At 45.7% G+C, this 24,579-nt stretch overlaps 1 protein-coding gene across 3 annotated transcripts in view; it reads left to right on the top strand.

Moving 5' to 3' along the window:
- Positions 1–24,579, top strand: part of LOC119505148 (ras and EF-hand domain-containing protein-like) — an 87,119-nt gene that overhangs the window by 29,737 nt on the left and 32,803 nt on the right. For all 3 annotated transcript variants that reach the window (XM_037797810.1, XM_037797812.1, XM_037797813.1), the window contains exons 6-9: positions 6,757–6,903; positions 15,539–15,722; positions 17,357–17,401; positions 22,467–22,558. In XM_037797810.1, coding sequence (XP_037653738.1) covers positions 15,648–15,722; positions 17,357–17,401; positions 22,467–22,558 — 212 coding nt within the window. In that variant the 5' untranslated portion in view covers positions 6,757–6,903; positions 15,539–15,647. The remainder of the gene's footprint in view (positions 1–6,756; positions 6,904–15,538; positions 15,723–17,356; positions 17,402–22,466; positions 22,559–24,579) is intronic.

The following is a 24,579-nucleotide window of genomic DNA, read 5'->3' as shown; positions in this document are numbered from 1 at the left end:
CTGGTGTACATGAAATAGGTACAGAAAACAGAGGTTGGGCAGCCCTGCCACAGAGCAATAAAGAATAACTGGAATACTCTTCCTATGATGATTTAACCATTTTTAGTAGAGTTCAGATGTACTAGTTTTTTTAATTGGTGTAATGCTTTTGTATTTTGCAATTAAATCTCTTAGCAGCAATGACCTTAAAAAACAAACAGAAAAAAAGGTGCATGTTTAATAAAAAATGAACTACTAAATTTCCTGTTCTCCAAAAAGCTGATGATAAATGTATAACTTGCTCAAAATTATTTATTTTGTCACAGGCGATAGTAGCCAAGATTATACAACTGTCAAAGGCAATAGTAGCCTAAAAAGACATGATAACTAAATGGAATTGAAAATGCACAGTATTAATTCAGAAAGATGTCATTTGATCTAAGTGAAAAGTCATGCTTCACAGTGTGATGTGTAATTGAACCTTCTGCAGCTGCATGAGTGAAATTGTAGATTTTGAGCATAGTTCTGTTAAAAGAAGTGGATGCTGATGCTTCTTCATGTTTGTGTCTTCTGTCTTCATGTGCTTAATAGTATCACTATAGCCCCACATAGATTTTTAAAATAATCTTTCTTTTTCAGAATGGTTTTAGATTTACCAAAAAAAAAAATATTGCAAACATAGAGTTCCCATATAACCTACACCCAGTTTCATCTTATGTTAGTGTGATGTACATGTTATAATTAGGAACCTGCTGATAACATTGTTGTTAACTAAAGTCAATGCTTTATTAACATTTTCTTGTTTTTTAAAATAATGTCCTTTTTTTTGTTGTGCTAGGATCCCATCCAGGATACTAAATTGCTTTTAGCCATTATGTCTCTTTAGGCTACTATAAAATAAAATACAATTTGTAAATAAATTACTTTATAAATTAATTTATAAATAAAATACTATAAAATAAAATACAATTTTATTTCTGTACTTTTTTGGATAACATAAATCTGTGAGCTTGAGATTTTAATTTTGTGTTAGAAATTTTGTTGTTTCGTCTGTCTCAGATTTTATTATGTAAATTATATTATTCAAAGTTGCCTAAATCCATTTGGAAACCTTTAAAAAATACTGGAGATTCTTAAATTGAATTTTTTGGCTTTTCTATTCCAGTTGTGTTTGAACAAAACACCAATATTCTACAAAGTATTAAGCACATATTTTTATATTTACTGAGATGAACTCTGGTGACTTTGGGTAATAAGGAAACCTCTAATATTAAGTCATGTTTACGAGTGACTAAAAGACTCTGGAGGGAAGAAGAAGAGAAGGCAAGAGGGAAGATGCACTTGCTGGTTCCCAGATGTGAAGCTCAATGGCATCCTCAGAAGGGAGGTGGAACCACAGGAGGGGCAGAACTGGGGACTCTATGTGATGACCAGCAGGCCAGCAAACAAATGGTGCTAACCGGGGCTCCACGTGCATGGTGTCTGCAGGAGAAGGCAAGTGGGAAACAAAGCTGGAAGGGGGTCGGGGAGGCCAGCCTGAACTGGGGACACAGCTGAGCCCCCACCAGACTCCAGCACTCTGCAGGACCCTGGTCCACCTCTGGGCTCCACTGACACTGTGAGGGGCGGATGGGTCAGGACAGCCAGCCAGAAAGAAGGAATCATAGTGGTGCAGGCTGGGACTCAAGAAACCTGTGTCCACCTGCTCTCAGGAGGGCAGGTGAGGAGAGCTTCCTCCCCTGGGCCTAACCAGCAAACTGGGCAGTAGGCCCTTTTCAAGGCCCAGACTCATCTCAGCCCATCTGATCATTGTCCTAAGGCTTCTGTAAATGTGACCAGGAAGTTGTAGGTTAAACAACAGAAATTTACTCCCCTGGTTTTTGAGGTCAGAGGTCTGAAAGCAAAGTTATGGTGGGGATGTCTAATGAATAGACACGTAAAAATCCTTAAAAAAATACTTGCAAATCCAATCCAGTAGAACATTCAAAGAATTATACACCAAGTGGGTTTTATTCCGTGTATTGATGAGTATCTCAACACAAGAAAATAAATTGTTGTAATACACATTAACAAATCGATAAGGAGAACCACAGGATCATCTCAATGGCTACAGAAAGGGCATTTGAAAAAATCTAGCTTCCATTCTTAATAAAAACCCTTTGAAAGGTAGGAATAGAAAGAAACTTCCATAATGTAAAAAAATGGCATATAGGAGAAACTCACTGCTAACATCATACTCAATGATGAGAGACTGAAAGTTTTCCTTCTAAGGTAAGAAACAAGACAAGATGCCCTCTGTCACTCCTGTTAGTCAACATTGTGCTAGAAGTTCTAGCTAAAGCAGTTAGACAAGAAAAAGAAATGAAAGCATCCAGATCTGAAAGGAAGAAGTAAAATTTTCACTGCAGAAAACAAGATCCTATATTAGGAAGTCCCAAAAAAACATGACAAAGTTACTAAAGCTAATAAATCAGTTCAGCAAAGTAGCAGGATACCAGATCAACATGCAAAACTCAGTGGTGTTCCTATACAGTAGACATGGGACCCTGCAGGATACCCTGACATGTCTGGCTCCCAGGAGGAAAGTGGGCATGGAGAGGGCATGGGGAGACCAAAGTGCCATTGAGGAAGCTGGGCCTGATGCACTGTCCACAGAGAGCTGCGGGCTGCAGACAAGAGCCCTTGCCTGCCCGAAGTGAGCGTGCATCGTTTCAGAGCAAGTGAGACATTTCCCCACGTCCTAAACTGTAGAGAGGGAAGGGCTCCACACTGTGTAGAACAGTCAGCACATCTGGGGTGGCATGGGGTGGAGACCGAGAGGAGGGTCCTAGAGCCTGGGACCATTGAGTTGGACTCGGGTACATAACACCAAGACCAGGGGTTGAGTAAGGGATTCCAGGCCTGCTTAATGGGAGGCCTCTCAGCTGTGGTAGGGTCTTTGAAAATTGGGTTTGAAGCAGACAGAGGGGGGGCCCTGATGCCAGGCTGAGAGCCAAGGTTTCTCTCACCACACCTCAAACCTCTGCTTTGAGAGTCAACTCTCAGTGCCATTCTCACCTCCCCCACAAGCCTCACCCTCTCCTGGTCTGCAGAAGCCCAACAAATGGCCCACCCTCCCCACCCACCCCTACGTCGACTTGTTGCATCATGCCAGGCTCTGCAGATCAAATCTTACTTGAGTTGCCCTCATACTCCACAGGTTGGAGCTTCAGGTCACCTTTTCTGCTTGGCTCACTTGGGACTCCTTAGCCAAGCAGTTAGGCTCTAAACAATATCCCAGGCCATCCTTCATGCCCTTCTGCCCAGGACAGAGTCCTCATGCTACCAGGTATCCTCACAGGCAAGCCTCACAACCTGTGATAAAGTGGGGGAGCTCCCATTTCTTGCAAATCCAGGTATTTCGTGTTATCTAAATTCCCAGCACTTCTTCTTCCCACTGGCATAAATGTTCTTTATTTTCAAGAAGTGCTGCCACTGTCACAGCACAGTCACAGCTTGTGTTGACTATTATTGAGCCTGGCTCTCCAGGGGGATCAGGAGAAGGGAGGATGGAGTGGATGGTTTCTGATGGAGTGAGCCACCCACGGAGGACAGTAAGCTGCCATCACTCCAGAGAAGCTTTGGCCATGGTGGGGCAATGGTGGTGGTGGTGAAGTGCACACACGGTGAAAGCATCCCATGGATAGCAGCTGAGGTAGATGAGCTTCATTAACTACAGATAAGGAGTGCACTGTTCATAGATCATGCTAGATTCCCCCTAGTACACCAGGTCCCTCTCCTAAGCTGTGAGCCAAGGACACCACCAGCCTCATAAGTTCTCCCCTTTATTCTCCATCGCATCAGTTACCAACTCTTGTCAAATGTTCTACTAAAATAGCTCTGGACATTTCTGTATTTTAATGAAAGGTAATAAAGTATGTGGACTGTCACATAGAAATACATATATAAATATTAGTTTAAATGAAACAATTTGTAACTGAATATAAAAGAATAGGTATATCCACTCTTATGACTATAAAGGCTAAAACACTTCTTACAAGAGATTAGAGGAACATGGAATTAAGTAAATGGCTTCATGTTAACTAATTTTGTTTCTGTAACTTTATTTACCTTTCTATTAAAAAAAAACAACAGAACAGCTGTGACAAAAAAAAAATGTTTCCCTGTCAATCCCTCCTTTTTCTTTTCCAGGGCTTTTATAGGTTTCTGTCTTCTGGCATCAAGAATAATGCAGTTGGAGAACCTAAGATGGTGGCTAGGTGAGACAGGGCAAAAAAAAAAACACCTCCATGAAAAATACTAGATGAAAACCAGAAAGTGACCCAGAGCACCAGTTCCAGGATAGCACCAGCCAGCCAAGGTCTACTAAATCTACAGGGACCGTGCATTTGGTGAAACCAGGAGTCTGCATTCTGAAACAAGTGAGTCAGCTGAAAGTCCCTCAGCCATGCTGCACTGTGGGGAAACGGTGGGCTGGCATTTGGAGACGGACTAGTTCTTTAAAAAAAAAAAAAAAAAAGCCCAGGAGCAGCTGCAGATATGATGGGGAGAGCTGCGCATTGAAGCACGGTGGGAGTGGGCTGGGCTAACGCCTCAGTGTCTGGCTTGGAGGATACCCCTTCCCACACCTGCTACTGATTGTCACAGGGCCAGGGGAGCAAAGGGGAGCCAAAAGGAGAAAAAAACGCACCACTTGCAGCCATCTCCCCGGCGGGCTGGGGACACTCCTGCTCGGGGCCGGACCCACAGCCCAGAGCCGCACAAGGAAACCCAGTGTGATGGGGAGTCCTTCCCTCAGCACCGTGCACGTGCCACAGTATCGGCCATGGACAGGGGCCTTTAATACACCCACAGCTGATTGTCCTGGAGCTGGGAGGGTGGAGCTGTGTGAAAAGGGGGAAGTTAACACGTCCCATTCAACCATCTTTGAAGTGGGCTGGGAATGCCCCTGCATCGCCCAGTGTCCCAGGGCTTCCCTGGAGGCCAGTGCACACTTGTGACATGGTGTAGCCCTCCCTCAGCAGAGGTCCTGGAAGAGCCCAGCAGGGAATGGGGACCCGCTTTGAAATCCCAGGGAACCTACACCAATACCAAGGACTTATGGGTCAGTGGCACAATCTGTGGCAAGACTGAAATGAAGGCTTAGACTCTTGCAATAGCCTTAAATCTCTGGGAACAACTGGGAGGTTTGATTATTAAAGCTGCCTTCCCTCCCTAATGACTCAGACACACACCCCTCATTCAGGGTGGACAACACCAACAACACACCCAAATTTAGTGCACCAGTTGAACCCCTCAAGAATCATCCCCACACACCACAAAGACAAAGTTGGGGAGAACTGACTTGAGGGGAACAGGTGACTCACGGATGCCATCTGCGGGTTAGTTAGAGAAAGTGTACGCCACCAAGCTGCAGTGCTGACAAATTAGAGATCAAGTAAAGCAAATGCCAAGAGGCCAAAAACAACAGAAAATCTTAAAGCATATGATAAAACCAGACGATATGGAGAATCCAAACCCAAACACCCAAATCAGAAGATCAGAAGACACAAAGTACTTGGCACATTTAATCAAAGAACTACAGACAGGCAATGAGAGCATGGCACAGGATATAAAGGACATAAAGAAGACCCTAGAAGAGCACAAAGAAGAAATTGCAAGACTAAATAAAAAATAGAAGATCTTATGGAAATTAAAGAAACTGTAGGCCAAATTAAAAAGACTCTGGATACTCATAGTACAAGATTAGAGGAAGTTGAACAACAACTCAGCCTCCTTGAGGACCACAAAACAGAAAATGAAAGAAAAGAAAGAACGGGGAAAAAAATCAAAAAAATTGAAATGGATCTCAGGAATATGATAAAATACAACATCCAAATTTGAGACTCATTGGTGTCCCGTGAAGGGGAAGAGAAGGGTAAAGGTCTAGAAAGAGAATTCCAAGAAATTTTGGGGGAAAACTTCCCAAACCTACACAATATAAATACACAAAGCATAAATGCCCAGCGAACTCCAAATAGAATAAATCCAAGTAAACCCACTCCAAGACATATTCTGATCAGACTGTCAAATACTGAAGAGAAGGAGGAAGTTCTGAAAGCAGCAAGAGAAAGGCAATTCACTACATACAAAGGGAACAACATAAGAGTAAGTTGTGACTACTCAGCAGCCACCATGGAGGTGAGAAGGCAGTGGAATGACATATTTAAAATTCTGAGAGAAAAATTTCCAGCCAAGAATACTTTATCCAGCAGAACTCACCTTCAAATTTGAGGGAGGGCTTAAATTGTTCACACACAAACAAATGCTGAGAGATTTTGCTAATAAAAGACCTGCCCTACTTCAGGTACTAAAGGGAGCCCTACCAATAGAGAAACAAAGAAAGGAGAGAGAGATATAGAGAATTTTAACAGACATATGCAGAATATTACATCCCAGGTCACCAGGACACACATTCTTCTCTAGTGTTCACGGATCTTTCTCCAGAATGGACTGTATGCTGGGACATAAAAACAAGCCTCAATAAATTAAAAAAAAAAAAAAAAAAATATATATATATATATATATATATATATATATATATATATATATATATATATAAGAATAATGCAACAGTATCTCTGACTGCTTTCTCTTCATTCTAGGTCATTCTATTACTGCTGCTCTTTCCCACCTTGGTTCTTTACTTTGTGTCTCTTTCTTAAAAAATGCTCTGCAAATTTACCTTTATATGTTATTTTATTGGTTACTAACAATTTTTATTTTTATTTTTGGCAGAAAAGAGCAAGTTAGTACCCTGTATGAAAACATCAACCTCGTGGAGTTGAGACTCATTCAGCCATATGAACACGTTATAACGAACTGTATCTGTGAGATCAAACTTCAGAGCCCGGAAATGGAAAACCTGGCCATTGCCGTGAAGAGGTATGGAAGTCATCCTTTCTAGGTGGTCCTTTAACTTGCTCTCTGACCCGTGTGGCAAATGGACTGAGCTGCGTTATCACCTTATGATAGCGCTGAGAGGGGAAGTTGATCAGCGGTAACTTGTGGGGTCAGCCAACAGTCAGTCAGTAGGTCTCTGTGTTCCCATTATATCAACTATTCTAGGCCAGTAATTAGATATGTAACAATTTGAAGACATTTTCAAAAAAAACTTATATCCAGCAAATTGAACCATACAGGAAATGGTTCAATTCCTCAGATATAATTACAATATAATTACAATTTCACAGCATTCCACAAATGCACATCAATGCACGTGAGTGGTGCAGATGAAGAGGTTCTGTAAACAGCCAGTTGGGACTGGGCACTCTTCTGGGTATAGCCAGAACAGACTAAATCAGTGAATGATTTGCTGGATCATAAGATACTTTTCTGAAGATTCAGTCATCAGTCTAACTATATTTTTAAGGGGTTGGGGTGGGTTTAGGGGATTTCTATAAAGAAGGAGCAAGCAAGAAAATCCCCAAATTAAAGATGTCCTTAGGTGCATCTGCCTTCACATAACCCAGAACACAGTACAATCCAGTATCTGAAAGCAGGGCACCAACTGTTGTTAATAACAACAGTTATAATAATTGTAATTGTATCTGAGGAATTCAGTATAGATTAGGGGATGTTGAATGATTTCTATGCTGAGTTTGTGCTGTGTTTGTGTGAAGTGAGTGAGTTGGGTGTACTGTGCACTAGTTTTCTGATAGAGGAAGCCTGATTAAAGATGTCCATGCTGAGGGCCTTTAGGTCTGTCAACTTCTCCATGTAGTAATTGTATGCTATTTCTGTATTTTCATTATTAAGACTATCACCTGCCTTTCCTTTTTCATTGTTTTATTATGAAACTTGTGTAAATACAATTTTGTTTCTGTACTTTTTTGGATAACATAAATCTGTGAACTTGAAATTTTAATTTTGTGTTAGAAATTTTGTTGTTGTTTCATCCTTCTCAAATTTTAGTATGTAAATCATATTATTCAAAGTTGCCTAAATCCATTTGGAAACCTTTAAAATAATCAGGGATTCTTAAAGTGAATTTATTGGCTTTTCTAATCCAGTTGTGTTTGGACAAAACACCAGTATTGTACAAAGTATTAAGTACGTATTTTTATATTTACTGAAATAAACGCTGGTGACTTTGGATAATAAGGAAAAGTCTAATATTAAGTCATGTTTATGAGTGACTGAAATGTTCTGTAGGGAAGAGGAAGGGAAGGCGAGAGGGAAGATGCACCTGCTGGTTCCCAGGTGTGGAGCTCAATGGCATCCTCAGAAGGGAGATGGAACCACAGGAGGGGCAGGACTGGGGACTCTATGCGATGACCAGCAGGCCAGCAAACAAATGGTGCTAACTGGGGCTCCATGTGCGTGGTGTCTGCAGGAGAAGGCAAGTGGGAAACAAAGCTGGAAGGGGGTCGGGGAGGCCAGCCTGAACTGGGAACACAGTAGCTGAGCTCCCACCAGACTCTGGCACTCTGCAGGACCCTGGTCCACTTCTGGCTCCACTGATGCTGTGAGGAGTATGGGTCAGGACAGCCAGCCAGAAAGAAGGAATCATAGTGGTGCAGGCTGGGACTCAAGAAACCTGTGTCCACCTGCTCTCAGGAGGGCAGGTGAGGAGAGCTTCCTCCCCTGGGCCTAAGCAGCAAACTGGGCAGTAGGCCCTTTTCAAGGCCCAGACTCAACTCAGCCCATCTGATCATTGTCCTAAGGCTTCTGTAAATGTGACCAGGAAGTTGTAGGTTAAACAACAGAAATTTACTCCCCCGGTTTTTTTTTTTTCTTTTTAATTTTTGTTGGGGTTGTTCAGATGCCATACAATTATCCAGAGATCCAAAGTGTACAATCACTTGTCCTTGGGCACCCCCACACAGCTGTGCATCCATCACCACACTTAATTTTTGTTCAATTTTTAGAAACTTTTCATTACTCCAGACAAGAAATAAAGTGAAAGATGAAAAAAGAAAAACAGAAAAGGAAACTCAAATCCTCCCATATCCCTAACCAACCCCCCTCAATTGTTGACTCGTAGTGTTGGTATAGTACATTTGTTATTGTTTATGAAAAAATGTTAAAATACTAGTAACTGTAGTATATAGTTTGCAATAGGTATATATTTCTTCCCTATATGCCCCTCTATTATTAACTTCTAATTGTATTGTCATACATTTGTTCTGGTTCATGGAAGCGATTTCTAGTATTTGTACAGTTGATCATGGACATTGCCCACCATAGGATTCAGTTGTATACATTCCCGTCTTTTGACCTCCAGCTTTCCTTCTGGTGACATATATGACTCTGAGCTTCCCCTTTCCACCTCATTCACACACCATTTGGCGCTGTTAGTTATTCTCACATCTTGCTACCAACATGTCTGTTCATTTCCAAACATTTAAGTTCATCCTAGTTGAACATTCTGCTCATACTAAGCAACCGCTGCCCATTCTTAAGCCTCATGCTATATCTTGGTACCTTATATTTCATGTCTATGAGTTTACATATTATAATTAGTTCCTATCAGTGAGACCCTGCAATAATTGTCCTTATGTGTCTGGCTTATTTCACTCAGTATATTGCCCGTGAGGTTTTATCATAGACTCTTTTTTTTTATATGGTTTTGTTCACTCACCATACATTCCATCCTAAGTAAATAATTGATAGTTCTCTGTATGGTCATATATTTATGTGTTCACCACCTTCACACTATCTATATAAGGGCATCTACATTTCTTCCACAAGGCAGGAGGGAGAGTCAAAGAAGGTAGAGAGGCAAAAGAAAGAGGAAAAAAAAAATGACAGCTAGGAAGCAGCAGAAGGAAAAATAACCTTAAATCAAAGCAGAGTAAAGAATTAGACAATACCACCAATGTCAAGTGTCTAACATGCCTCCCCTATCCCCTCCTCTTATCTGCATTCACCTTGGTATATCACCTTTGTTACATTAAAGGAAGCTTAATACAATGATTCCATTAGTTATAGTCTCTAGTTAATGTTGATTGCATCTCTCCCCCAATGCCTCCCCATTTTTAACACCTTGCAAGGTTGACATTTGCTTGTTCTCCCTTGTAAAAGAACATATTTGTACATTTTATCACAATTGTTGAACACTCTCGATTTCACCAAGTTACACAGTCCCAGTCTTTATCCTCCTTTCTTCTGGTGTCTCACATACTCCCAACCTTCCTCTCTCAACTGTATTCATAGTTATCTTTGTTCAGTGTACTTACATTGTTGTGCTACCATCTCCCGAATTGTGTTCCAAACCACGCACTCCTGTCTTCTATCACTCTGTAGTGCTCCCTTTAGTATTTCCTGTAGGGCAGGTGTCTTGTTCACAAAGTCTCTCATTGTCTGTTTGTCAGGTAATATTTTGAGCTCTCCCTCATATTTGAAGGACAGCTTTGCTGGATATAGGATTCTTGGTTGGTGGTTTTTCTCTTTCAGTATCTTAAATATATCACACCACTTCCTTCTTGCCTCCATGGTTTCTGCTGAGAGATCCGCACATAGTCTTATTAAGCTTTCTTTGTATGTAATGGATTGCTTTTCTCTTGCTGCTTTCAGGATTCTCTCTTTGTCTTTGACATTTGATAATCTGATTATTAAGTGTCTTGGTGTAGGCCTATTCAGATCTCTTCTGTTTGGAGTACGCTGCGCTTCTTGGATCTGTAATTTTATGTCTTTCATAAGAGATGGGAAATTTTCATTAATTATTTCCTCTATTATTGCCTCTGCCCCTTTTCCCTTCTCTTCTCCTTCTGGGACACCAATGATATGTACATTATTGTACTTTGTTTCATCCTTGAGTTCCCGGAGATGTTGCTCATATTTTTTCATTCTTTTCTCCATCTGCTCCTTTGCATGTAGGCTTTCAGGTGTTTTGTTCTTTAGTTCCTGAGTGTTTTCTTCTGCCTCTTGAGATCTGCTGTTGTATGTTTCCATTGTGTCTTTCATCTCTTGTGTTGTGCCTTTCATTTCCATAGAGTCTACTAGTTGTTTTTTTGAACATTTGATTTCTACCTTCTGTATGCCCAGTGTTTTCTTTACAGCCTCTATCTCTTTAGCCACATCTTCTCTAAACTTTTTGAATTGATTTAGCATGAGTTGTTTAAATTCCTGTATCTCAGTTGAAGTGTATGTTTGTTCCTTTGACTGGGCCATAACTTTGTTTTTCTTAGTGTAGGTTGTAATCTTCTGTTGTCTAGGCATGGTTTCCTTGGTTATCCAAATCAGGTTTTCCCAGACCAGAACAGGCTCAGGTCCCAGAGGGAAGAAATATTCAGTATCTGGTTTCCCTGAGGGTGTGTCTTAGAAAATTGCTCCACCCTTTGATGCCTCAGGTCACTGTGCTTTTCTGCCCAGCAGGTGATGCCTGTTAGCCTATAATTCTTGACTGGTGTGAGGAGGTATGGCCGCATTCCCCCAGGCTCTGGGGTCTGGTTCTGAATGGAAAGGGCCCCACCCCTTTTCCTCTTACAGAAGATAGACCCTCTAGGGGAGGTCATTAGCATTTCAATGGTCTTGCTCTCTGCTTGTGCTGTCTCCACCCTTCTGAGTCACAGCCCTGGAAACTGAAAATGACTGGGGCTTTCTCCACTGAGCCGAAAAACAAACAGATAGTCCCCTTCAGACCCAGTCCAAGGGGACCCTCCGGCTCTCCAAGGTCAGTCATCACCCAAAGCCTCTGTCTGTTTTTTGGGGATTCGTACCTGTAGTGAGCAGTTCACCCTTGCTACTTAAAACCCCACTTGGAGCTCAGCTGAGCTACATTCGCTTGCTGGGAGAGAGCTTCTCTGTGGCATCACAAGGCTTTGCAACTCAGGCTATGGGGAAGGGGGTCTCGTGACTTGGATCCGCAGGTTTTACTTACAGATTTTATGCTGTGATCTTGGGCATTCCTCCCAATTCAGTTTGGTATATGATGAGTGGACGGTCTCGTTTGTCCCCTCGCAGTTATTCTGGATTATTTACTAGTTGTTTCTGGTTTTTTTTAGTTCCAGGGGTACTACTTAGCTTCCACTCCTCTCTATGCTGCCATCTTGCCCAAGCTCCTGCTGGTTCCCTTTTAATCTGTAAACGTGATACATTGTGAAAAATACAAACAAAAAGCGGGTGAAAAACCAAATCCTCTGGCTTGTTTCCCTAGCTACTCCCCAGAAAGAACCATTGTTAGCAGTGCAGTATGGTCTCTTCTAGAAGTACACATGCTCACACCCACTCACCAGTGCACTCACTGACACACTCGTGATACTGCCTCTCACAGACATAGTCACAACCATGACACTGACAAACTCGCTGACACCTTCCTGACACTCAGGCACTGCCTCACCAACACACTCACACTCATGTATAGACATGTCATACTTGATGCTCACTGACAAACTCACAGACACAGACACACCTGTGGCAATACCTCCCAGACACACTCATGACACTCCCACAGACCCCCACTCACTCTGGTAAACTCACCAACAGACACTCCTGTGATGCTTTGTACACACTCACCAAGACTGACTTACCAACACGTTCACACTCGCTGACACATTTATTCACAAACACACCAACATATCCATGGCACATACTCTCTGACACATTCACCAACACATTCGCACCTGCTAACATTCAGACACCAAAGCTCACGGCACAGATTAATACACTCACTAACACATGACACTCCTACAGACTCCCACTCACTGAAGCCAACACACTCACTCACACATACTGGCACACCAAAACACCGGTACCTTCACAGACACACATCGGCACACTCAGACACCCACATGACAGGCTCAGTGGTGCACTTGCACGCTCACATCATTCTTACTGACATACTGCCACCTTCACATATTCATGCAGACATTTACAGCCACTTGTTCACATTTACACACACACCCAAAGGCATACATGCTCCCACACGGCCCTACATCACATTGACACACATACTTAGGTGTGTACACAAATACACTTGCTAACACCCATACACACATTCACACTCTCATGCTTACGTGCACTCACAGACCTAAACAGTCTCACACATGCTTTTAATTTGTTCCTTTAAGAAACAGGAATCTTACCACACCATACCAGTTTCTTTGCAGTCACCTTTTTGCCACTTCCCAGACTTGAGCCTTTCCTCTGGTTCAGGCCGTCTGTACTGTTCACTCATGGGATTCAGGCTGTGTGGTCTCCTGGTCTTCTTTTATTTGGTCATTGGTATCAGCACTGGTTAATTCTGAAAAGAAAAGTGTTGCTTTTTGGTATCAGCATCGCGGTCCCTGCTGTTAGTTGGGCGTGTGGCCCTTCTGTGTCAAAGGTCAGTCCGATATCAGGTTCTCATCCCACTGATGAGGATATGTGCCTTGCTGCCACCAGCTTCGCGGTTTGCCCCTGGTACTCCTCTTTGCTTCCCCAGGACAATAGGCTCTGCCCTCATTACCTCTCAGATCTGACATACCCCTGGTGCCTGCACCAGCCCCAAGTCCCTCTTGCCCCATCTCCATCAATCCCTGCTCCACTCTGCTGATTGCTTGGTAAAAGGCAGAGGCACTTAATGGCTGGCAATGAGCCTTTCCGCCTTGCATACTTCCTGCAAGCACTTGACCTGTGCAGAAGGGCAGGGAGGCAAAAAGTAAAAGAGCTATCAAAACCCACAGTGAGTCACAAGGAGATAGTGTACCTGGACAATGGATTTTGTTCGAGCATCCTGGCAGTGAAGGAAAGAAAGGGAAATGGGATGAATTATGGTGCTGGATGAGAGTAAGCCTGCCTGCATGTTGGTGAGATGGATTTTCTCCAAGGCTGAGTTCTGAGGATTGTGTTGCTTTGATACCAAAGATCACACTGGATCATGTCATCATGAATTTTATATGCTACATTGTCCAGGAGAGGCCTTCTCAGACGGATGCCTGGTTAAGGAAGCTAAAGGGGGATACTTTTTTGGCCAAGTGTTTTTCTTTGGGCCTCTCCCGGGCACCCAGTTGCTAGCAGAAAAATTTGTGTTGCCTTCTGGGTCCCCTAGTCTAGTTGGAAGACTCTGAGAGTGCCTTGTTACAGCATTGGTTTTAAATTTATACACGATTATGCTGAGTTACACAGGTGAGTGCCAGGGTCAGCAGGAACCTCTCTGGGTTCTGTTTGTATCATCGGACATCAGGTGGGGGTTGTTTCTCCTTCATCAGAGCCATTCCTCTCATGGGGATGGGGATTTTTTGGTCAGTGCTGCGAGTTTCCTGGGCACTGCTGCTTCCGGGGAGACCCACAGGGACCAGTGTGGCCCCCCAAAGCATTAAGGGTGACTCTCACCTCCACATGCTCAACTCCCTGTGGCTTTGCCTCCAGCCCTGACTGTGCACAGTGGGGTTTGTGCATAGGTCAGGGAACGTAGGGTGACTTCCACAGGTGGGCAGATGACCCTTCTAATTGTTGGAGGGTGCAGGGAGCAGCAGCGTTTGCACAGAACAGGCTGGCTTTGACATCTGATGAGCAGTCCAGGCAAGGACTCAGATTCCGGGGAAAGGGTTTCTGGGGACTCTGTGAGGGGTCTACAGTATGGGAGAGGATACAGGGTGTGGGTGGGTTGTGAGGGTGCCAGGCTGGCTGGAGAAGGTGGACTCTCTTTTCTGGGGCCTTTGGGGGTTCCAGGATGGAGGGGAGGAAGGAGGGGCCATGAGGCCACATCGTGGGTAGATGTGGGCTCCTTGGGGAGGGAGAGTGACAGCAGATGGGAACCTACGGAAGTTTTAATCAAGAGTGGCTGTACCTGAGGCCGCTGGGGTTACGGGGCAGGCCAGGACCTGTCTTTTGATTTCTCACCATCTTGCCTGAGCTGATGTGGTTTTTACCAATGATGGCCATGATTTCTGGCATGGAGGCTGAGACCTGCCAGTGTCCTTTTTGCCCGAGGACACCGAGACCTGATTCTCAGCCATGGTGAGTTGGTCTTTCCACAGGTATTGCTGACTTGAATGTTTATAATGCAGTACTTGGGATTTTATCCAAGACAGTGGCATTTCATTGGATTAGAGACCCCTTAACCTTTCCCATCCTCCCTGGAGGTGGATTGGTGGATTTGAGAGTGAACGGAGGTGGTAGTTGTGTACACCTTGCCATGTGCTCTGGGGAGCAGTGGCTTTTGCTGCAGACACTCTGGGAGATGCTTGTGTTGTGCAGGAGAAACAATATTGTCTTTCAGTGCAAATTGCCCCATCACACTCATGGAGGATGGCCTGGAAATGGCTGCTTTCTGGTTTACCTAGAAAGGATATGTTCACTCTGGGTGACTTTTTTCTCTTCTGAGCCCAGAGCTGGGCTCTCTAGGCTTCTCCTCTTGTGGTCTTCTGTGCTTCGTATCCAGCAGCCAACAGTCAGTGCTGTGGCCTGGCTCACTCCTGCCCTCCCAGAACCTCAGTCTCTTCATCTGTAAAGCGGGAGCATTGGCACCTGCTTCCCAGGCAGTGAAGTAAAGTGCAGGAAGGACTTCATAGAGTACCTTTCACATCCCATTGCTTCCAAAACAGTGGTAAACATTCCTGTCGTCACTGACCATTGTCTCTCTCACCATGACCAGAACGTCCCTTCATGGAACCTCCTGACATTGTAAAAAACAGCCTTGGGGAGAAAACTACTGGCCTGATGATGCTCTGCTGGCTAAACCCAAAGTGCCCAAGTCCCGCCTGATGTGTGTGAAGGACGGCTACACTGACTTCCACATCGGTTCAGGAGGTGTCTCTGCCTGGTTCCACGTGCTCAGGGTGAGCCTCGGGACCTTGGGGCGTTGCCCGGGCCCTCAGCAAGCCCATAGTACAAGCACTAGATGGCCTAGAGACCACATATACTCTAAATGTGGGGGGCCTAAGATGGGATGTTACCCCACAGGAGGAACTGGGGAGAATTTCAGGCACTGGGGAAGGCAGGGAGTCCTTCATGGGTGGAGGGGTGGGTGTGCCTCCCCAGACTGGAGAAGAACATGCCATTTCTCCTTTGTCTGGTGAGACAGAGGCACCTGCGATGATTTGGTGAAAGCCTCTGGAGAAATGACCAAGTGCCCAAGAGAGGGTGTTGGGGAGACTTCCTGGAAGTGGGGACAAGGTGTTATCCCCCCAGGGGCATGCAAGGGCCACATCCAGGAAGCGTGGAGTGGGGATGCTGGAGACACTCACAAGTCAGAGGAGAGCTAGGAGGCTCGTCACTGGGGCAGAAGTAGGGAGGCCAGAAGAAAAACTGTGATGTAAAATGCAGCAGGATGAAAAAACTTTGGGGGGGCTGATGAGACCCAAAGTCTGTGGTTCAACCAGCCCCAAACTGGTTTTCTCCAGAATAGATGGTGTGTGAGCTGGGGGCTCAGTTTCTGATCCTGACTCTGCAAGGCTCTAAGCAGGTCACCCTGGCCACACTCTGGGCCCATCTCACTGGGTGACGTTTCACTGTTGTGAGGGTGTAGAGCATGACGGGGCCTGGCAAATGCTGACAATGGAAGTAGTGGCCATCCTTAACCCAGACTAAGATCCAACAGTTCCAAAAAGTGGAGCTTCTTGTAACTCCCTCAGTTACAGGGTTTATGTACCCCTTTGGGACACATGTCCATTTGGATTGCTGCAGAAATGTGGGCATGTGTGATTATGGGGTGTTGCTCAGTTCCTGCTGGGTCACATATACCTAGAACCTTTCTAACATCCCAGCATCCCCAGGATGGGAGCACTGCTAATGGCCTCTTGTTGGCAGGGTGAGAAGATCTATCTCATAAGCCAGCCTCGGCCAACTCCTCCCTTTACGAGTTCTGCCATTCGGCCTCCAACAATAGTGAGATGTTCTTTGTCGACCAGGTGATCAAATGCTACAAGGGCACTATCCCACATGGCCAGGTGCTGTTCATCTCATCAGCTGGGCCTGGGTGGCCCCAGGGGCCCCAGGACCTGGGTCTCCTGCCTCACAGCCTGCTGCTCCTGGGAAGTGAAGCCAGCAGGAGGGTGAGGTGGGGCCACCCCCAAGAGCAAACCCGGAGAGCTCCCTGATGGCCGTGGGAACCGCACCCTGAGCCACTGGCAGGGCCGGGGCCACCCTTGAAGGGAGAAAGAGAGTGTTTGCTTACTCTAAACTTTGCAGTAAGGGATAGTTCAAGTACAGACAAAAGGAGGAAGTATGCTATAAGTCTTTGCCACTTCCCCACCCCAGATTATGTTGAAGTCAATTCTAGACATATTGTTTCATCCATAAATATTTCCGTTTCTATCTCTAAAATACTTATTTTAAGTAACACGATTAAAATACAGGCATCATCCCTTTAAAAAGTAACAGTTAATAGTAATCCTTTCATATCATCAAATATCCAGTCGATATTCAGATTTTCTAAATGTCATATGTGTAATTTTTGTGTGTTTTAAATTAGGATGAAAATGAGGCTCTCGCTTTTGGATTGGTTTATATGCCTCAGGTAGGTTCATAATTCCTGGACTCTCCCTCTCCTCTCTGTCCCTCCCTCCCTGCTTCCCGCCTTTCCTTCTTCCCTCCGTTCTTCTCCCTCCTTCTACCTCCCTCCTTCCCTCCCTCCCTCCCCCCTTTCATCCCTCATAATCACAGTCCATTTTTTTTTCATTTTTTTCTTTATTGTGAACTTTAACATGTATACACAACAGTGATAAGTTTCAATGTAGGGTTTCACGAGTAGTTAGCAAATTTCGAAGACTGTCATGGGTCACAGTTTCACAACTTCAGCCATTTCTGTTATTGTAAAATATCTCTCAATGTGCTGGTCAACAAGTGGTCATATAGATAATTTCCAAAATTGTTATGGGTTACAGTTCCACAATTTCAGTTCTTTCCTTATGCAGTACAAGGTATATAAAGAAAAAGAAGACCTTCAAGGCACAATTCAATGAGCAGCTATAGAACAAATGCCAAAGGATGCAGTAGGCTACAGTTCCACCATGTCATTTTCTGCCTTCCAACCCCTCCAACAGCCCCATTTCCAAAAGTATGTATGTAATTAGATAAAGCTTCCGTATTCCTAGACCTTTGTTCAATGTTACCTTGTTTGTTGCTGCTCCTTCCTTTGACTTAATCTTTCTCCATCTTCAGGAGAGTCTAGGCAGTGAGCACCCTGACTCGTTCATATTAAAAGGGGGTGTCAGTGGTATGGGGAAGGGGCCGCACCTGATAGTTGATGTTAAAGCAGCTGTTGCCTCTGGGTTTTAGGACTTGTCTGGTATAGAGTTTCACAGAGTTCACATTAGTGATTACAGACAAGATCTCTTCTTTTGTGTCTGGCTTATTTCACTCAGCATTATGTCTTCCAAGTTCATCCATGTTGTCATATGTTTTACAACCTCATTCCTTCTTTCTGCCACATAGTATTCCATCATGTGCGTATACCACATTTTGTGTATCCATTCATCTGTCGAAGGACATTTGGATTGTTTCCATCTCTTGGCAATTGTGAACAATGCTGTTATGAACATCAGTTTGCAAGGATCTGTGCTTGTCACTGCTTTCAGATTTTCTGGGTATATACCAAGGAGTGAAATTGCTGGATCATAGGGTAACTCGATACCTAGTTTTCTGAGGAAAAGCCAAACTGTCCTCCAGAGTGTCTGTACCATTGTATGGTTCCATGAACAATGAATAAGAGTTCCAATTTCTCAACATCCTCTCCAGCATTTGTTGTTTCCTGTTTGTTTAAAGTCAGTCATTTTAAATGGTGTGGGATATTATCACATTGTGGTCTTGATTTGCATCTCCCTAATAGCTAGTGAAGATGAATGTTTTTTGCCATTTGTATTTACTCTTCAGAGAAATGTCTTCTCATATCTTTTGTCCATTTTATAATTGAGCTGTTTGTACTATTATTGTTGAGTTGTAGGATTTCTTTATATATGCAAGATACCAGTCTCTTATCAGATACATGGTTTCCAAATATTTTTTTCCCATTCAGTTGGCTGCCTCTTCACATTTTTGACAAATTCCTTTGAGGTGCAGAAGCTTTCAATTTTGAGGAGTTACCATTTATTTACGTTTTCTTTAGTTGCTTGTGCTTTGATTGAAAGGTTTAAGAAGCTACCTCCTACTACAAGGTCTTGAATGTTTCCCTACCTTAGCTTCTAGGAGTTTTATGCTGCTGTCTCTTACATTGAGGTCTTTGATCTACTTTGAGTTAGTTTTTCTGTAGGGTTGTGAGGTAGGGGTCCTCTTTGATTCTTTTTGGTTGTGGACATTTATTGAAGAGACTGTTATGTCCCAGTTCAGTGGATTTGAGGGCCTTATCAAATATCAGTTGACCATAGATCTGGGGGTTGATTTCTGAATTGTCAGTTTGATTCCATTGATCTATATGTGTATCTTTGTGCCAATACCATACTGTTTGACAACTGTGGCTTCATGTCAGGCAGTGTAAGTCCACAGTCTATTTGTTGAGCAACTGGGGGGTTTCCTGGAGTCTGGGCCCCAGGTTCCTTCTCTGACGCTAACATGGGCTGAGTCCCAACTCTCCTGGTAGATGGAGTGGCCCTGCCTTGTCATCCTTCCTCCCGCTGTGTGTGGAGACCAGGGATGCCAGGGCCTCGGTGCTGTCTTCCTGTGTCCTTGAGCAAGTCCCCTCACCTCCCAGGCTCTCAGTTTCAGGGGCTGGATTCAACTGCCTCTGCCTGTTCAGAGACAGCCTCTCTTTGCTGTGGGGCTCACCCCATGTCCTTTACAGGCTGAGGACCTCTGGGGGCATTCTGGGTGGATGAAGACATGGAGGCCCTGGGCTGATGGTGCTCTGTGCCCACCAGTCTCCTGGAGGTGCTGGGCCTGGTTCTGATCCACACACAGTTGGTGTTGGTAGGGATCAAGCAGTCCTGGGCCCCATCAACTCCCAGGCCCTCCGCACCTTCCCATGGGACCTGCCCTCGTGCCCATGCTGCAAGATGTGCCCAGTCTCGGTGGGGTCATGGAGAAGGGCTAGCTCCATCTCGGTTTGTCTCTCCCAGGCTGGATTGACACCACACTCATCCCTGTGGCCTGCCTGACCTTTGCAGCACATTTCCTCCACAGCCTGAGTGTGGAGATGTAGACGAGTTATGGCCCCTCCACACGACGCCACCCCTGGGCTCAGTGTGCCAGGCTTCCCAGGCTGTGCTGTGCCTGTCCCTGTCCCTGTCCCCAGGCTCTACAGTGCCTGTCCTTGGGTTCTGTGGGCAACATCTGCCCCACTGTGCTGTGTCTGTCCCTCGGCTCTGTGGGCAGGGTCTCCGTCCACCATGCTGCACCGTCACTGGTCTCTGGGAGGGTCTCCCCCCCCCAACCTGGGTCAGTGTGATGCTACCTTCCCTCTCCTTGGGTGAGGCCTGTTGAACTCACTGGGCCTCCGTGTGCACGTAGACGAAATGTGCAGTCTCATGAGCCTAAGGCCTGTCTTGGCCATCTTGGTGGGAATGGAGGCTGGAAACAGGTGACCCTTTGGTGGATTCTGGGTACATTGGAAGGCACACTCTTTTCCTGGCCACTGACCCTTGCTCTCTAGTGACCACAGTCATGGGCTTGTGTGAGAATGAAGCAGGCAGCTCCTGCCAAGGCCCAACTTTCACCCCCCGAAGACAGTCCCCGTGCCGTGGACCTGTTCCACCTCTACAGGGCCCCAGTGGGGGAGCCCGGGGTCCTGTGGCCTTGACATGGGTTACTCTCTGCACACTACTGGCTGGCCCTCATTGCACTAAATTGTTCTCTGCTGTGGCTTACAGAGCTCATGAAGTGGAAAGAAGGTTGAAACTTGCAGCCTGACTCAGTTTCCAAACTTTGAAATGGCCTGTTGGTACATGGGAAAGCATCTGCTTGAGGCATTCAGAGGAACCAGTTGCCCTGTATGTGTGTGTCTGAGCCCATGCTTCTCTGTGGGGAGCAGGGGCTGGGGGGCTGTTTCTTTGTGGGTAAAAGCCAGGGATGCCAGTATACCAGGAACTGGGATGGGGACCCATCCCCTTGGTGTGGATGCTGCCTTCATGTGACCTTGACCAGGCCCCCTCACCTCCCCGAGCCTCAGTTTCCCTATCTGTATGATGCAAGGCCTGGATTGAATCAGCGGTGACTGCTCAAGCATGGCCCGGAGGCCTACCTGGAGGGGCCATTTGGTAGTTTAGAAAGAGCATTGGGCTGAATGATGAAAGGGGCAAGTGTGCATTCTACTTTGTGCCTTTGGCCTTGGTGCAGTTGTTCACAAACCCCATGCACTCCCCAAATGCCTCCATGAGGATAGTCAAACCTACGTGATAAGAGATTTGGGATCTGCCGTGATTCTGCATCAGCCAGGCAGGAGACCCTCTCACTGACCCCGCTGTGAAGTGGGAGTGTGTGTGCATGTGTGTCTGTGTCAGTGTGTGCATATTTGGGTATGCAAGTGTGTCTGTGTGAGTGTGTATGTGTGCACTTGTGTGGTAGTACATATATGTGCAAGCATGTGTTCATGTGCCTGCACGTTTGCATGTGTGCACGTTTGCATATGTGTGTTGGTGTGTGTACGTGTGTACATGTGTGTACATGGTATGTCTGCATGCAAGTATGTGTGCATATGTGAGTGTGACTTCTCTGTGTGTGCATGTGCACAGATGGACATGTGTGTGTCTCTGTGTGAGAGTCAGGGACTCCCTGCAGCTTGGAGGGGAGGAGGTGGGGAAGTGTGATGTGGGCGCCTTGCTCTGTGCTGCCCCCTTGGGCACCCCCTTGCCAGCCTATTGTCTCTGTCCCAGTTTCATGCCCTTCTGAGCACTCCTTTGGGGCCCAGAAGCACTTTGCCAAACTGCCTGTGTCCCTGTGAGGGATACTGGCTATAGGATTTTTGCTGTTATTTATCTCTTTTTTTTTTGCAGTTGTGGTCTTCCCAGGAAGTTGCTTTCTTTCTGATAAAAGTCACAAAGAAACAATTTTAATAGAAACCTTTTGCACTTTGGGTGTAGTTTGAGCTGAGACAACTAAAAAGATTCTTTCATCTCTGCTGACCCGGTTTCAGTTAAATTCATCAGCAGCCCCCCAGAATGAGAAGCCTGAAGCCAGGCTCTGGCAGAGGAAGTGAGAGCCCAGGAGGGGGAGCTGGCACAGCCTGGGGGGTGCCCACGCCCATCAGTGGTCAGGAGTATGGGACTGAGCAGCTGGGCAGACAGGTTCAAGGTGTGACCATGGGGTCGAATCCCATGGTGACAATGGTCCAGGCTGTCCCCTGGGACTTGGGCCCCTCCTCTGCAGAAGGCATGATGATAGTCCCTGCTTTGAAGGCCATAGGGGTGTTCCAAGCTCCAGTTCTCCCCATGGGTGGCTGCTGGGCACAGCAGGCCACAGGCACCTCCTGTGTTGGACCCTCCCAGGGTCCGTGAGGGATGGTTGGCAGTTGGGCAGGCTGCTGCTGGCAGAGGCCCCTGGAAGTTCCTGGACACTGGGGATGCCCCTGGGCTGGGGGTTGGCTGCTCACTGGGGCTGTGCAGCTGGCAGGGCCCCCCTGAGCTAACCCTCCTCTCCTTCCTCACCCCATCCAGGTTCTCACAAATCTGGGAAGCAGCTGCTGCCTCATTGAGTCCAAGGAGCTGAAATTCTCAATGGAGCTTGCAGATCACGGACTGAAAAACAGGTGGGAAAGTATCTCTTGCAGGATGGTGGGGCGGAGAACAGGGTGGCCAGGTGGGAAAGAAAGTGCCAGAGCCTGGAGGAGGGAATGTCCAAGGGCTCACTTTCCTACCCATGAGAAATGTCACAGGAGGTGCTGGCAAGTGGCACCTGGCATGGGCTGGCCCAAAGTGTGATGCAGCCTGAGTCAGACATCCCAGTGCTGCCCCATCCTCCTGACACTGACCTGCCCTGAGGGATGGATGGACAGACAAGAGCACCCTCCCACCCAGGGCAGCAGGCTTAGGTGGTAGAAGCAGGTGGACACCCCAGGATTGCTGGGAGATGTGGGGAAGGAATGTGAGCCAGCACGAGGCCAGACAGAAGGAAGGCAGATCCCAAGGTGGGGAAAGACTGCCAGGTGTGGACACAGAAAGGCCTGGAGAGGGCAGGGAGACGGTAGGGTGGGAGCAGCAGCTGGTGACTGGAAGGGCGGGCAGTCCAGCGGGGTTCCACTGAGCCCAGAGGTGGAGGCCTCGGGAGTGGGTCACAGAGCCTGGGTTCAGGGTGGGGGGTGGTGGATGATGTGGCGGTTTCACATACCTGTGGGTTTTTGCCCCTGAATGTTGGGGAATTGTGTTTGGGTCACGGAGGCATTACAAGTGATAATGCGTGTGCATCCAGATCTTGTTAGGCAATGTGGCTGCATGTATTAGTTTGGGTGTGGGATTCCTGCATTGTGAATGTTTGGAAATGTGTTGGTGGGGGCTCATTCGCATGTTCTTAAGGCACTTTGAATGGCCATGTGTGTTTCTTGTATTGATTTTCAGATGTGCGTCTACATATATTGGTATTGAAGGGTAGCTGTATGACATTTAGTGGTGTATTAGTTAGGGTTCTCTAGGGAAAGAGAATCAATGAGAGGTATCTATGACTATAAAATTTATAAAAGTGACTCGTGCAGTGCCTCTTTGTTGCTCAGATGTGGCCCTCTCTCTCTGGCTAAGCCAACTTGAAAGGTGAATTCACTGCCCTCCCCCCTACGTGGGATCAGACACCCAGGGGAGTGAATCTCCCTGGCAACGTGGAGTATGACTCCCAGGGAAGGAATGTAGACCTGGCATCGTGGGACGGAGAACATCTTCTTGACCAAAAGGGGGATGTGAAAGGAAATGAAATAAGCTTCAGTAGCAGAGAGATTCCAAAAGGAGCTGAGAGGTCACTCTGGTGGGCACTCTTACGCACACTTTAGACAACCCTTTTTAGGTTCTAAAGAATTGGGGTAGCTGGTGGTGGATACCTGAAACTATCAAACTACAACCCAGAACCCATGAATCTCGAAGACAGTTGTATAAAAATGTAGCTTATGAGGGGTGACAAGGGGATTGGGAAAGCCATAAGGACCACACTCCACTTTGTCTAGTTTATGGATGGATGAGTAGAAAAATAGGGGAAGGAAACAAACAGACAAAGGTACCCAGTGTTCTTTTTTACTTCAATTGCTCTTTTTCACTCTAATTATTATTCTTGTTATTTTTGTGTGTGTGCTAATGAAGGTGTCAGGGATTGATTTAGGTGATGAATGTACCACTATGTAATGGTACTGTGAACAATCGAAAGTACGATTTGTTTTGTATGACTGCATGGTATGTGAATATATCTCAATAAAATGAAGATAAAAAAAAAAGTGACTCGTGCAACTCTGGGTAACTGAGAACACTCAGGGCACATTGAATGGCCATGTAAGTTTCTTGTATTGATTTTCAGATGTGCGTCTACATATATTGGTATTGAAGGGTAGCTGTATGAGTTTTAGTGGGTTGGTAGGGTGTCCTATATGTTCAGATTGTAGGATTCTGTGGCACTTGCTTTGTGTGGCTCTTTATGCACACAGGTATGTGATGTGGGACCAGATGTGTATTGGTGATTATATTTGTCTACTTTTGTGTGTTGTGTATTTGAGTATATTCGAGGCAGGCGGAAGTTGAATTTGAATTTTGTTGATGTATGTATTTATGGTGCATGGGAGTTTGCACATTTTCTAGG

Source organism: Choloepus didactylus, chromosome 10, assembly GCF_015220235.1.
Source record: "Choloepus didactylus isolate mChoDid1 chromosome 10, mChoDid1.pri, whole genome shotgun sequence".
Taxonomy (NCBI): domain Eukaryota; kingdom Metazoa; phylum Chordata; class Mammalia; order Pilosa; family Megalonychidae; genus Choloepus; species Choloepus didactylus.
This window is presented reverse-complemented; position numbering and strand designations above follow the sequence as displayed.